General features: G+C 46.9%; 1 protein-coding gene across 4 annotated transcripts in view; it reads right to left on the reverse strand.

The window, feature by feature from the left end:
- Window positions 2,722-14,894, reverse strand: part of LOC8077788 — a 33,128-nt gene continuing 20,955 nt past the window's right edge. For 3 of the 4 annotated variants that reach the window (XM_021460146.1, XM_021460144.1, XM_021460145.1), the window contains 2 exons: window positions 10,846-10,925; window positions 2,722-3,111 (listed from right to left, as the gene is read on the reverse strand). In XM_021460146.1, coding sequence (XP_021315821.1) covers window positions 10,889-10,925 — 37 coding nt within the window. In that variant the 3' untranslated portion in view covers window positions 2,722-3,111; window positions 10,846-10,888. The remainder of the gene's footprint in view (window positions 3,112-10,845; window positions 10,926-14,894) is intronic. The other variant, XM_002453715.2, reaches the window with a different exon arrangement.

Consider the following 14,894-nt stretch of genomic DNA (forward strand, 5'->3'; position numbering starts at 1 on the left):
CTAAGTAGTAACGGCATGGTCAATGAAACTCTAAGATGGAAACTCTTTCCATTTTGATTAACGTGTCGAGCTAAGAAATGGTATAATCGCCATGTTGGAAATAGTCAAGGAGACTGGGATATATTACGACAAGACTTTTGCCTTAAATTCTTCCTAGTAGAAAAGGTCGCTAAACTTTGTTTTGAAATTATATGATTCAGACAATTAGAAAATGAATCGCTAGGCATGGCTTGGGATAGTTTTGATGGCTTTGTAAATTCTGGACCTAATCTTGCTTTACCAGTACCCATGCTTTTACAACATTTCTTTTTAGGCCTTAATGATAGAAATCAAGAATACCTTAATTTGGCCTCGGGAGGAGCATTTATGCATATTACTGTTGATCATGCTAAAACTATTCTTACTAATATTTTAAATGATCTCCCCGAAGAAAAAGAAGAGTTGTTAGAAGAAGAATCTCGGTTAGCTGAAAATAAACCTTTACTTGATTCATCTCAATCTATAGTTGAATTAGCTAATGAGACGGAGATAACTCCAAATTCTAACTGGATGTTTGAAATTGAGGATGATTTCTTTGATGATTTTGGTAATACTACATTTTATCATAAGATTATTCAACCCCAACAATCTAGGGATTTTAATCATAATTTCTCACATCCTGATGATTTAAAATTTCATAGAGAAGTTATAAAGGAATTAATCTTTATTTTGGGTGATGATTGGTTAACAGAATCTGAGCAATCCCCTGAAGTAATTCGCTTTAATTCACCCTCGGTTGTTATAAAGTTGTAGGTAGATTCATATCCTTTTGAAACTTTATACAATCCAGTTGTAGGAGTCAACATTATGTCATATACTTTTGCTAAAGAATTTTTAAGAGACATACCATTAATTTCTACAAACAAATTATTAAAGAATTGTTCAGGACACATTATTCCTACCTTAAGAGTTTTGAGTGCACTTCCTATTGTTATTAATGATTTCCGCATTTTGCTAAATTTTTATATATTTGATGTGTGGGATTTAAATGTAATGATTAGAGTACCCATAATAAAACTTCTTCAATAAGGTCGTAATGGTAAATTAGACATTAAATTTGGGAAAGGATTTAGTTTTTCAATGTCTATAACTCATGCAGTAAAAGTTAAAGGAGAACCTCTTCGTGAATTAGATCCAATAGAAGAGGTTAAGTCATCTGAATTCGATAATTTTAGTCTATCTGATTTAGAAGATGATACCCAGTTCTTCCTCGAAGAAGAGGACTTAAACCTCCTATTAAGCTTAAACCACTACCTTGACTTAAATATGTTTTTCTAAATAATGATCAAAAATATCCTGTGATTATAATCTTTTAAATGTAGAGATTGCCAATATTAACTAGCTCTTACACCGAAGCAGTCAAAGCCACAACAAACGATATCGCACATAGGACCGCTTCTTCCCTCCCATAAACAATGTCAAAGCCATTTTGGTACCCAGAGCAGAAGCGCCAAAAATTGGCTCCGCTTGTAGTCCTTCAACTCTAACCAAATAGCACTGGGCACAAAGCCACACCAAATACGCCCTTATATTACAAATATCATAGTGATCATAAAACCAAATATAAAATAAATTATAGTTCTAGAAAGGGTAAAAATACGTAGATATGTATTATTCCATCCAAATTTTCAATTAAAATTTACTAGCTACGGGAGAACGATTATATGGTTGGGAACTGCATGATCCTTCTTTCTACTTACCGGCGCCGCCTCCAATCCTATTCTCGCTTGCGTCCACTGTCTCATGCACCCCTCGGTTGCCTCCCTCTTCATTGGGCTTCTAACACCCACAGTCGGCAACTCACATATGATCACTGTCTCACCAACCTCCCACAACGTCCTACCCTAACCATAAGGTTCTTGTCTACCGCTCCAGTATGACGCCCCCATCGATCGCCCTACGCAAACTCTTACAATTATTTGCTGAGGATTAAAAAAGAAAATAATGATATTATTTATGTTCTTGATTTCCTAGTATCTGTATCTAGATAGATTTTGGTTCGTTAGGTGTTGGTTTGAAGCCCTTGAGCCCACGTAATGTTTTTTTTTCCTAATTTGTTATTTATGGGCAGACAGAAAAAGTGGACAGACTAAAATTTTAATGATTAAATATTAGGTAATTTGCTATTTATGGGCAGATAAAAAAAGTGGACAGACTAAAATTTTTATGATTAAATATTAGGTAAAGATTTACATATTCTCTATTGCAACAGATTTTTTATTACCAAGGTCCATCGCTGCATTGATTAATTTATTGCAACGTTGGAATTTAGTTACGGATCAGACTCCGTATTCTACTCAAACTCTGGCCGAGCTGTTCATATACTGTAGGTGGATAGAAAAAGTGAGCAAACTTTTCATGATTAAATAATAGGTAAAGAATCATAATCTTATACGGATGGACTAGTAAACAGAATTTTATGGTGAACAAAATTTTATGGTGAACTGAAATTTTCACAATTTATTATTAGGTATAGAATAGCTTTTTTTCAAACCGTTGTAACACACAATCATATTTACTAGTATAGGTAAAAAAAATATAAAATCATTGATATCCGTCTGTATCAATCCAGTTCATCACTACAAGAGGGTGCCGGACTGCAGGGCGGCGAGAAAATTACTGACTGCGGTTGCAAGAACTTTGAACTCATTCCACGTGTGAAAACATATGTATTTGTTGAGTATCTAAAACATTAGCAAACATTATTTCAGGATATATGAAACTGGGGTAAGCTGTTGAGCTAACAAAAATGCAAAAGCCATATCGATATTTAGTTGTTGCTACAGATTACCAAAGAAATACCGATTACAACAGTTGTAACTGCAACATGACAAATTCAAATACAACGCTACTTTTTAACGTAAAGCAGCTCACGGCAAACTTCTGCCTTAATCGGTACTGCGAAACTGCATACATAACCTTGCCTGTGTTCTCATGCAGCCAAAATATGGCAAGTTTTCAAATGCTTGGCTCCTGTCTATTTGTACAACCTTTTTTCTGTAGCAAAAAGCCTATCCACCTAAGGCAACCTTCAAGCTTCAACTAAGGCAACCTAAGGCATAGCCAATCCACCTGCCAAAAGACATCAATAGTTTCAACAAAAGAGCAAAATTAGTTCAAACATAAGCATGCCATTAGTAGACACAAATAGTTGTAATAGATTGATGAGAAACAAGCCAATGGTTTATATATAGTGAAAAAAATGATTCTGTGAATAACAGCCACTAATGTCGTTTCCTATGCACATGCAACTAGGTGGGATTTGTAGAAACAAAAAATTGTAAAATAATTCTCATCATTTTGTTTACCTTTTATTTATACTCCCTCCATTCTAAATTGTAAGTCGTTCTAGGTTTTCTAGATACAACAGTAAAAAGCTATGTATTTAGAAAAGCCAGAAAGATTTATAATTTGGAATGGAGGGAGTAGAGTTATAACAGTTAGTTCCACGGGCAAGAGACCAATATAAATATAAATTGGTGAAACTTACCTAGCTTTTTCCTTACAACAGTAAAAAGCTATGTGTTTAGAAAAGCCAGAAAGATTTATAATTTGGAATGGAGGGAGTAGAGTTATAACAGTTAGTTCCACGGGCAAGAGACCAATATAAATATAAATTGGTGAAACATACCTAGCTTTTTCCTTTCAATAAGCGAAGTACATGTAAAAGGCAGGAAAGATTACTTTTTTCAATAGTCTAAACATTGCTTGTTAATAGATGATAAATAGCTTCCTTACTTGTTGGAGAGCTAATCAAATATCTACTGACTAAGTCATTGAGAGTAATGTGACAAGTCATGGAGATCAATGTGACATGTAAATAATACTACCTCTGTCCTAGAAAGGATGAAATTCTAGGATTAGTCAGAGTCAAACTAACTTCAATTTGACTACACTAATGGAAAATAGCACCAACATTTAGGAGTCCAAATAAATATAAGAGTAAAGTCTATACCAGTCCCTAAACTTGGTGTTGGTGTGTCATTTTGGTCCCTAAACTTAAAAGGGCGGTCCCAATGGGACAGTAGCCCTATTAAATGGGAGTCACATAAGCAAAATGCTAACATGACTTCAATTAACGAGGAAAGAAGAAAAAAAGAGAAAACATTTCACATGAGAAACCAAGTCTTCCCTCACAACGAGGCAGCAAGAAACGAAGATTTTAGCATTGGGAGGAAACCAATAGTTTCTACACATGTGGGGCCCGTCTGCCACGCGCGTGCGCTCACCAGGCACCGCGTTCATGTGCACCTCACTCCAGCCAAACGCTCACCGGCACTGACGTCGCACAGGTCACACCTCACGTCGTCGCATGCAGCCGCGCCTAGCCCCACCGCCACATACGACACGCTAGCATGCACCTAGCTTCAGCCGCGCGGTCACCGTCCTGCACTCGCCAACACGCCTCGCGTGCAATTGCACCACCGCGCAGACCGCTCCTCACGCCGACTGTGACGTCTACCCCGCATCTTGTCTGTGCTCACCCATCAGCTGTCGTGTGCGCTCCCCCACCGCGTGGGCTCACCGATGCTGCCGTGCCCCCCCCCCCTCCATCGCCGTGCCTCGCCTTTACGCCGTAAGAACAATGCTCCCCACCACGCCACTCGCCCCTGGCTGCTCGCGTGTGCACCATGACCACCCTCATGCACAATCTCTGCTAGTTACAGACGCGCTCATTGAACCAGGGGAGGGACAATCGCCTCCCCTGATTGTTTGCGTGCTCACTGCCGTTGCTCACACTTGTTACAGACACGCTCATTGAACCCTTGCCGAAAGCTCACCAGCGACCCACTCCAACTCACCCACTTCTCTGGCATGATGGCCAGCAATCACGCATTCCGGTGTGGAAGTGAGAAGACGAGCAGCGCCTGCCCTCGACGCCAGCAAAGAACAGAGCCCCGCACCCGGGCAGGCACGCCTGTGGCCATTGTCCCTTGCTGAACGTCTGCAGTGCTGCAACCTTCGTGTGGATATCGCCAACACCAGGCTCAATCTGCATCATCACACAGAGGTACGCGCTGATCTGCAGACCTGCAGTTCGCCTCTCCACTGGACCTTTGACACCGAGTCTTTAGCTGCGGCTCCTGCTCCTCTTTTGCCACTGCAGCAACGACGCTCCTGTCAGGCTTGGCGTCCAGTCCAACACAGGCACAGTCAACGCATAAATCCTGTCAGGCCTGCCGTGCCACCCTGTGCTCAAGAGGAAGAAGCTGCTGTTCTTTGTCAATGCGGACTAAAAGCGAATGATTCGAGATGGATTTATTGATTTAGTTCTCGAAGTTGGGGATTGAGACATGGAGCAGAGGTGAGATGGAATTCAGTGGAGAGGGCTGGTCGTGGTGCTCTGCTCGTGGAGTGGAAAAGGAGCAGAGAAGGAATTGCTTGCAACTTTAAGAATATGGCTATGATTGGTGCTGGTCGTGGTGCTTCACGCGGCACCCGACCGCGCCGGCCAAGACCCGTCTGCACCAGCCACCATGATCACTGAGCCATGCAGCTGAGCTTCTCCTTCACGGTGACCGTAGCTCCTGCTTCGCGGCGAGAGACGAGCACAGAAGCACACCCAGATGCCCAGAGCCGAACATGCTGATAGTTTGGCACCAAAATGAGACGATTAAAATAGTTGGGAGGACCGTCTAGAGACCCAACAGGGCTACCGCGAGACCCAAACATTGTTTAGATACCTAGATGGATGTTTTGTAAGTTTAGGGACCAGAATGACATAACAACACAAGTTAAGGACAAGACTTTACTCTAAATATATTATAAAAAATATTCCATGAAAATCTAATTGTACTTATTTAATATGATAAATATTAATATCTTTGTATATAAACTTAGTGCATCTTAAGATAGTTTGACTAAGCACTATTCTAGAATTGCATCTTTTTTTTGGGATAGAGTATTCACTAAGTTTAAAAAAGAGTACACTTCTAGCTACTGTGCTATGTCAAACAATCTTTAATTTGACCAAATTTTTGGGGAAAAAAACTGTACAAACATTTATTATATTGAATAATTAAATAAGGATCATTAGATTTACCATGGAATATATATTTTCATAGTATACCTATTTAGAATCATAATTATTGACACTATAATTTGACTTAAACAAGATCTAGAAGTGTACCTCTTTTCGAATGGAGGGAGTAAGCATTGGTTGCAAGTTGTGAAAATGTCACATTACACAAACAAACCATTATAGGTTTCACTGATTAATTACTTGCATTAGCCAATAGACCTTATGCAGGCAAACAAACCGCTATAGTATGCTCGCGTGTGGTGAATGAAGCATGTGAACAAGACGATGCATGTCATCTCTAATCATGCCCGGAAGGTGAGTGGCCAAAAACCAAGGATGGGTTGTACGAGGCAATCTCCTTCTGCGATAACGAGTCAATTGACGACTCGCCATGCAGCTCACTGGCCTGTTCGGCATTGCCGCCCATACATATTACATTAATGTGGTGGCTGATGCTTAGTCCAGGCAGATTCTGATAACTTGCCAACCTGTCACACAATATCTGGACATGAAAGCATTCAGAAGACCCTCCACGTTGTCCAGGCTGACTTCTACATCCCCACAATCACGCCATGGCTGACTTCTACATCCCCAGCGATCGCGCCCTGGTTCGTTCTCATGTTAACACCAACATTACTTGTCAGCCGGATTACTCCAACTGCTTGAGGTTCCTTCCATGATGTGGAGTGACATTGCAATGGACTTTGTTGAAGGTTTGTTGTGGATTAATAGAAAATCAGTCATCCTCTCATTGGTCGACCGCTTTACTTGTCTGTGCACTTCATTGCCATCAGACATCCATACACGGCTACCATAGCTATGCGCATATTCTTTGTAGAGATTGTGCTACTTCATGGCATTTCATCTTCAATTGTCAGTGATCCCAACCCTAACCCTGTGTTCACCAACAACTTCTAGCGTGATCGCGACTATCTGGAGCAAATTGCTTTCTCTAGCAGGTGATATGTCTACGGCTTCCCATCCACAGTCGAACAGTCAATCTGAGGCAACCAACAATATTATTGACATGTACCTCCGTTGCCTCACCTGTGATCACCCCTGGCGTGGTGTTATCTTTCAATTGGGCGAGTGGGTGTGGCTGCATCTCATGCATCGTCCCCTCACATCTCTCGATAATCATGCTCTACAGGCCATTCAAAATCATTGGTACACGCTTTATTTGAAGATTGTGCAGCCGGTGTGTTCGGCAGCGCAGCACGGCGCGGAGCCGTGGCCGTGCCATGCCGCTTCGAGCATCTCAACTTCAACGTGCTCTGGAGGGAAGGAGAAGATGTTGTGCGTGCTTCCTCACAACAAGCATGCGAGCAAGCTGTGTGCCAGCTACCTGGTGACAAAGGAGGGTACTTTTCCCAAGGCAGCCAGGTACCGCATAGGGGACATGCTAGATCTCGTCCACAGCGACCTTCGTGAGCCAATCATTCCAGTGACGCACAAATGGCGGCAGTACTCCTTGCTGCTAGTCGACAACTGCAGCCACTTCATGTGGCTACAGCTCCTAGCAAGAGAGGATGAGGCGGCGGCGACGATCAAAGGCTTCTAGGCTCGGGCTGAGGCAGAGTAGTGGAAGAAGCTGCAAGTGCTAAAGACAAATCGATGAGATGAATTCACTTTGGTGGAGTTCTTGAAGTATTGCTCCGATCGCGGCGTGGCACGCCACCTCACCACGCCCTACTCGCTGTAGCAAAACGAAGTCATGAAGCGGCAGAATGAGACTGACGTCGGCATGGCAGTGTTCTGGGCAAGGCAGTGTCCACAACAGTGTTCATCCGCAACAACACACCGACAAAAGAGGAAACCTGACATCTCTTTCCTGAGAACGTTTGGGTGTGTCGGCCATGTCAAGGCAACGAAGTCGCACCTATCCAAGCCAAAGGACAGGAGAAAGCCAATAGTGCTCCTAGGTTTGAGGCCGCTAGCAAGGCATATCAGTTGTTCAACCTGCATAGAGGCAAAGTGGTGATCTCACACGACGTCGTGCTTGACAAGGCGACCTAGGACTAGGGATGTTCAGGTATGGGGAAAGCCAACGAAGTGAGCGACACCTTCATCATCAAACATCCTATCATCCACGCTAGTGGAGATATGGGACAAGAGCAGCCGGTTGTGGGCGCAAGAAGTCTAGTAGCAGCGACGGCTCCAGAAGGGTCTGCAAGCCCGCCCATGGTGTGCACAGGCAAGCAGACCCCTCCAACGATAGTGCAACACCACCAACACCCACCCCCTACTCCGGAAGAACAAGGGACTCATACGCCAATCCTGGCCGAGTTAGCAATTCTACCAAGCAATGTGGATGCCCACATTGACGCGCGCCACCAAAGTGGGTAGGTGCGCTTCTACACCATGGAGAACCTCGTCAGCAACGCTACAATCCCATGTGCAGCAAGAGGGCTTGATGACAAGGAACTTCTGCTCATGAACGCCGAGGAGCCGCCCACATTCATTGACGCTGAGCACGATCAACACTAGCGGCAAACCATGCTCAAGGAGATGAAGGGGGTCAAGGATAACAGGATGTGGGAGCTCGTCGATCTGCCGGTCGGGTGTCGCCAATTGCACTCAAATGGGTCTTCAAGGTCAAGCGCAACAAGCACAACACCGTTGCCAGACACAAGGCACGACTCATCACCAGGGGCTTCATCCCACGGGAGGGGATCCACTTTGAGGAAGTCTTCGTGTTGGTGGCACGGATGGAATCTATCTTGCTCCTGCTGGCGTTAGTGGCGGCAAAGGATTGGCACGTCCATCACATGAACATGAAGTCCGCTTTCCTCAACAACGAGCTCTCGGAAGCGGTCTTCATCAAGTAGGCTCCAAGGTTCATCGCTAAGGGCCACTTGCACAAGGTGTTGTGGCTACATAAGGACCTCTATGGGTCGGGTTGTGGCAGGCTCCATGTGCCTGGAACACGAAGCTAGACGCCACGCTTGGTGGCTTGGCTTCGCCAAGTAAGCCAGGAAACATGCTCTGTACACACAACGATGAGGGAAGGAGCAACTCATCAGTGTACATGAATGACTTGATCATCACAGGAGCGTGAGGAGAAGAGATCGATGACTTCAAGCATGAGATGGTGGCTCATTTCTGCATGAGCGATCTCGGCTTGATCTCCTACTACCTCAACATCGAGGTGAAACAAGGTAAGGACTCCACCACCACATGTCAGCGCACGTACATAGCAAAGCTACTAATGGAGCAGCATGGTAGATTGCAAGCCGTGCAGTCAACAGAAAGCCTAAAGCTGACGAAAGCCGCAGCGAAGGTGGATGCCACGCTCTACCAAAGCATCATCACGGGCTGCGCTACCTAACTGACAAGTGGCCAAACATCTCATTCGCCATCAAGTAAGTGAGCAAGTTCATGGAGGATCCTCAGGAGGATCATTGGGCCGCGGTGAAATGCCTGCTGCGCTACATCAAGGGGACGACTGATCAAGGCATGGTCTTCCCCAAGACCGGCGAAGCAAAGCTGCGACTGAAAGGCTTCAGCAGCGCGGACATGGTGGGCGACATTGATGGGTTGAAGAACACATTTGGCATGCTCGTCTTCCTCGGCTTGTCCCCTATCATGTGGCAATCACGGAAGCAAAAGGTGGTGGCACTGCGAGGCTAAGTACATTGCAGTGGCCACGGTGGCATGCCAAGGGATGTGGCTGCACCGGCTGCTAGGCGAGCTCATCAGGGAAGGTCACCCGCTAACTCTCCGCCATTGCCCTTGCCAAGAACCCCGTCCTCAACAACCGGAACAAACATATCGACATCAAGTATCGCTTCGTTCATGTTTGCATCGATGGAGACAAATCATCCTAGAGTGCATCAAGACCAGCCAACAACTCGCAGACATCCTCATGAAGCCACTTGGGCGCCTTTGGTTTCTACACTAGCAAACTTGTAATTCTGTTGTGTGTGTGTGAGCTAATTGCTCACCTCTGCAGGGAGCTCAATTGCCAACAGAGCTACTAGCCTTTCATCTAGTAGAGGTACGGACGTGGGAATATTTTATTTTGTATTTCCCATTGGCTTATGCTAATCTGCAATGACTAATATGATCCAATCCGGCGTACTAGCTAATGCTACATAAGCCTGCACAAGGTTGCCCAGTAATCTAGCCCAATCTAACAAGAGCCTCTACAGGCAACCAAAACCAAACATGATCATCTACACTACATAAGGTTGGGTATAGGATAATGCAGACAACTAATCAGGGATCTATATTTATGCAAAAAGAAAATGTTGCCCAGCAATTTAGCCAAAACTAGGCATGTCAGTACAAGGTAGAAATAATGGCAATATATGCAAAAGAGCTATAAGTAAAAACAATGTTGAATGTTGAATTGATAGGCTGCTCCCAAACAGATATCTAGGGGCTACCACAAATAAAAAACATTGTCATTGTATCTCCTACCACTTACAATAATACAAAGAATGGATAAATACAGAAAACTATTTTGGTTTTTCTTGAATACGCAGAAGAGTTGTGTATCATCGCATTAAGAAGAAAAAAGGATAATACAAAACACAAACGCCACCCACCACACCCTTATCCGAAAAAGAACCTAGCTACAAACACACCCGTTAATTTGTTCTAGACAGGTAACAAGAAAATTTGTCAATTAGTGAGGTAATAAGGTCAATAAATTCTGCTAAGTTCCAGTACTGATAAGAATTCAAGTTCTTATTATTTTTATGTTATCGTATGAATATGTGATGCCAATTCGTTATGTATGGATGATGGATGCAAATCTTTAGACCCAAAAGTACAAATACCTTCACTGAGTTCAAGAATCCAGAGACTCAAATGAGTAGAACACTATACTCTAATACGCTTCCTCATCTTATGTCTGGACCTACAATAACCAGTTACAATCAGATTGCAGATGAGAGACAATAAAATGTGTGAATAGAAATTAATCTTAGCACTATGTGAAGGTGGAGAAACACAATATCAACTATTTAGGCCATCAACCGAGCAAAGCGGTAAAAGATGATTAAAACTCAAAAGTATAATAAAGTAGTAAGACATTTTCAAATGATAAAAGCAACGGCAAGTTAGAAAAAAAACAGCCATAGTTCATTTGCAAGGATCATTTTAGCCTATTCTGTAACTTATCCTATGTTTTATGATATCACATCAGCAAGAGTGCAGCATGTGAATTACACAAAATGCATGCGGCAGAATAATTTACATAATCCTCTACATTGCTATTTGATCCTAAATATGCAGGTACAGCTCATCTCCCAATCAGCTGTGCCTCGTACATAGGATACCAATTAAGAAAATATATCAAATTGATGCCAAATACATTAGTATCAACATAGTTGGAAGTTTGTAGTTTTAGAAATTTGTAAGTTGTATTTCTAGTGCAGCACCCACCCTGTACACGCAGCTATTAGAAGATATGAAGCAACAAAAGATGAGACAGGAAAAAAATTCAGACTGGAAAATGCCATGTCTAGCAAGGCTTAAGAAAGGAAGAAGAAGAGGACACGCTCAAACCACAGTGGCTGAGCACAGAACAGAGGGGCGCGTCCAGAGACCACACGTCACGCACATTGAGCATGTTTGGGCCCTCAACCTCACTGTTTATCAGCCAGAACATGGCTCCACCACCAACAAGTAGCCGCACGGGTCACACAGTCATCTCCAGCACTGGTATCCTCGGCAAGCCGTCTCACTCATCAGGATCATCCAAGCATTCCAACGACGATGACAATTTCCACCCTAGGCCAAAGCTGGATTTCTGAACTTACTGTTAGCATTTAATATGACTCTGTAACTGTGCAGGCGCCTTGGCACCTCTGTGCTGCACCTGGGCACTTATGTGCCATAGTTATTAGCTACTTTCTCTAGATCCCAAGAGCTGGTTTCACACCTTGGCTCCTTGGTTACCCCCTCTATATATATACATGTGTAATCCCTCCTCTGTAATCTAAGATTGATTCAATATATCTTCCTTCACTTACGATAGCAAAGAAGACCATGTGCTACGGCTCAACAGATGTGATACCTTCTTCAGGGGCCAGCAAACTCCAGATGACAAGCAAGTGTAGTATGTGTCGTTGCACAGCTTTGTCGAGCTGTTTGGAAGCATGTCGCCTGGCGTCGCTTCGTCCAAATTGGAGTATGAGTAATCTAGGCCCACGAGGCTAGGCCCATGAGGCCCATGTATGGAACTATATGGCTCCCTTGTCTAGGGTTAGCCCAATGGGTGGAAAATCAGTTTCTAACATGAGCCTAACCCTCTCCTTCTCCCAGCCACCAGCCACCAGGCAGCAGTCGCCGGCGGCCGGCGCGCCGCCGCCGCTGCCCTTGCAGCCATGGCAGGCTGCCCCTCTCCTCCTACCTCTCCTATCTCCTTCCCCCCTCTCCCTGCCTACACGTGGGCGCAGGATTTCTTACCTGTGCCACCCAGACCCGCCGCCGCCCCCTAGCCCGCCGCCGTCCCCACTTATCCTGGCGCCGCCGCCGCCCTGGTCGCCGCGGCTGCTGCTCGGGCCGCGCGCGCGGGCCCGGCGGGCGCGGGAGCGTACACGGCTGCGCTGCCACCTGCTTTCGGCGTGCGAGCAGCGGACGTAGCCGCTGGCAGGCAAGCCGCCGCCGGCTGGCCAGCCACCATGGCGGCTCCTCCCCCTCTTCCTTCCTGGGCACTGGCGGCTCCTCCCCCTCCTTCCTGGGCGCAGGTGATGGCCGCGCGCTCTGCTGTCGGCCAGGACGCACCGGCCCGCGCTGCCGGTCTGCTTTCCCACGCGCTCACTGGCCAGGCTGCAGCGCTAGCGCAGGGGGGCACTGCGCTCGCCCGCCCGCAGGGAGCTACGCCTGGGGCTCGCCCGCCCGGCCAACAGCAAGTCGCCGCGCCCACCGGCTGTCAGCTCAGTTTACAGGGGCCGCCCGCTGCTGTCGCCGCCATGGCCGTGGGTGTGGGCACCGAAACTGGAACCGTATCCGCCGTCGCTGGCGCTGCGGTCCCTGCTCTGACCGCGGCCGCTCCGCCCATGGGAGTGGCCTCTACTCCGGACGCGGTTCCCGGTTCTCCTGGCACTGCAGGAACCGGTGCACCCCTCCATGGCACTGCTGCCTCGGCCCTCGCCACCGCCCTCGTCGCCGCCCGGGCTTCTCCTCTTGGCCCTCCTCCCCCCGGGCCGAGCGGGGGTTGGGGGGGCCGAGGTGGCCGCCGCCGTCGCCGCCGAATTCGACGTGGTGAGCTTTGCTCGCCGAGAACATGGTCGCAGGTGCTCCTCCGGTGTTTCTCTCAGCACCTCAGTGGCCTCCACCTCCCGGCGGTGTGTTTCCTCACCCGGCGGCGGCCATGCTCGCTTATGCTCCTCCAGGGTCTCTTTCCGCATCTCCTAGAGCCGCACCTCCCGCCATCTCGCCCGGGCCTGTCGGTTGGGACCCGACGGCCTTGGCCAACTCTTTCAGCGCCATGACTCCACCTTGTCGGACCTCACTGGGTCGCCGACTCGGGAGCCACTTACCACACCACTCCCGTCCCGGGTATCCTCTCCTATGTTCAACCTCCTTCTTCCTCTCATCCTTCGTCCATCATGGTCGCCAATGGCTCGTGTCTTCCTGTCACCTCTGTGGGTGCTGCCGGCACTCATGGCTCCTTTCGCCTTCCCGATGTCCTTGTTGCCCCTTCTATGGTTCACAACCTTCTTTCTATTCGTCGGTTTACAGCGGACAATTCCTGCTCGGTTGAGTTTGATTCTTCTAGTCTTACTGTGAGGGATTTGGCATCCCGGCGGCCTCTTCTCCATTGTGACAGCACGGGGCCCCTTTATACCCTTCAGTTTACGACCTCTGCGTCCTCTACCTCGCCTCCTGGTTTGTCAACTGCCTTTGCCACCACACCTTCCTCCACTACCTGGCACCGTCGTCTCGGCCATCCTGGTCGAGATGCTTTGACACAGCTGAGTCATAGTTCTGACATTCGGTGCCCTCGGACTCACGATGAGCCCTTGTGTCATGCGTGCCAGCTAGGCCGTCATGTCCGCCTTCCTTTTCAGTCCTCTTCTTCTCATGCCTCTCGGGTGTTCGATCTTGTTCACTGTGACCTTTGGACTTCTCCTGTCCTCAGCATTTCTGGCTACAAATACTATTTAGTGGTGGTAGATGATTTTTCTCATTATTCTTGGACTTTTCCCCTGCGTGCCAAGTCTGATGCTTTCCCCACTCTTTTCCACTTTTTCGCCTGGGTGTCTACTCAGTTCGGCCTCACCATCAAGGCCGTCCAGTGTGACAATGGCCGGGAGTTCGATAACTCCACCTCCCGTGCCTTCTTTCTCTCACACGGTGTCCAGTTGCGCATGTCTTGTCCGTATACCTCCTCCCAGAACGGCAAGGCTGAGCGCATGATTCGCACCACCAACGACACCATACGCACCCTTCTACTCCAGGCGTCCCTACCCACTCGCTTCTGGGCTGAGAGCCTGCACACCTCCACCTATCTCCTTAACCGCCTTCCTTCCACTGCTTGTCCCGCTCCTACCCCTCACCATGCTCTGTTCGGCACCCCTCCTCGGTATGACCATCTTCGTGTCTTCGGGTGTGTGTGCTACCCTAACACCACGGCCACTGCTCCCCACAAGTTGGCACCCCGTTCGACTCTCTGTGTCTTCCTCGGGTACTCCACGGACCACAAGGGGTACCGGTGCTATGATCTTACCTCTCGCCGCATCATCAGTGCTCTTCAGCTGGAGTTCCCTCTGAAGGATCTCGGTGTCCTCCATCACTTTCTCAGTCACTGTTGAGCCTCGTTCCACTAGACTTCTTCTACACCAGCGGCAGTACACTCTTGATATCCTGGAGCGAGCAG

The sequence above is a fragment of the Sorghum bicolor genome, chromosome 4 (genome assembly GCF_000003195.3).
Source record: "Sorghum bicolor cultivar BTx623 chromosome 4, Sorghum_bicolor_NCBIv3, whole genome shotgun sequence".
Taxonomy (NCBI): Eukaryota; Viridiplantae; Streptophyta; class Magnoliopsida; order Poales; family Poaceae; genus Sorghum; species Sorghum bicolor.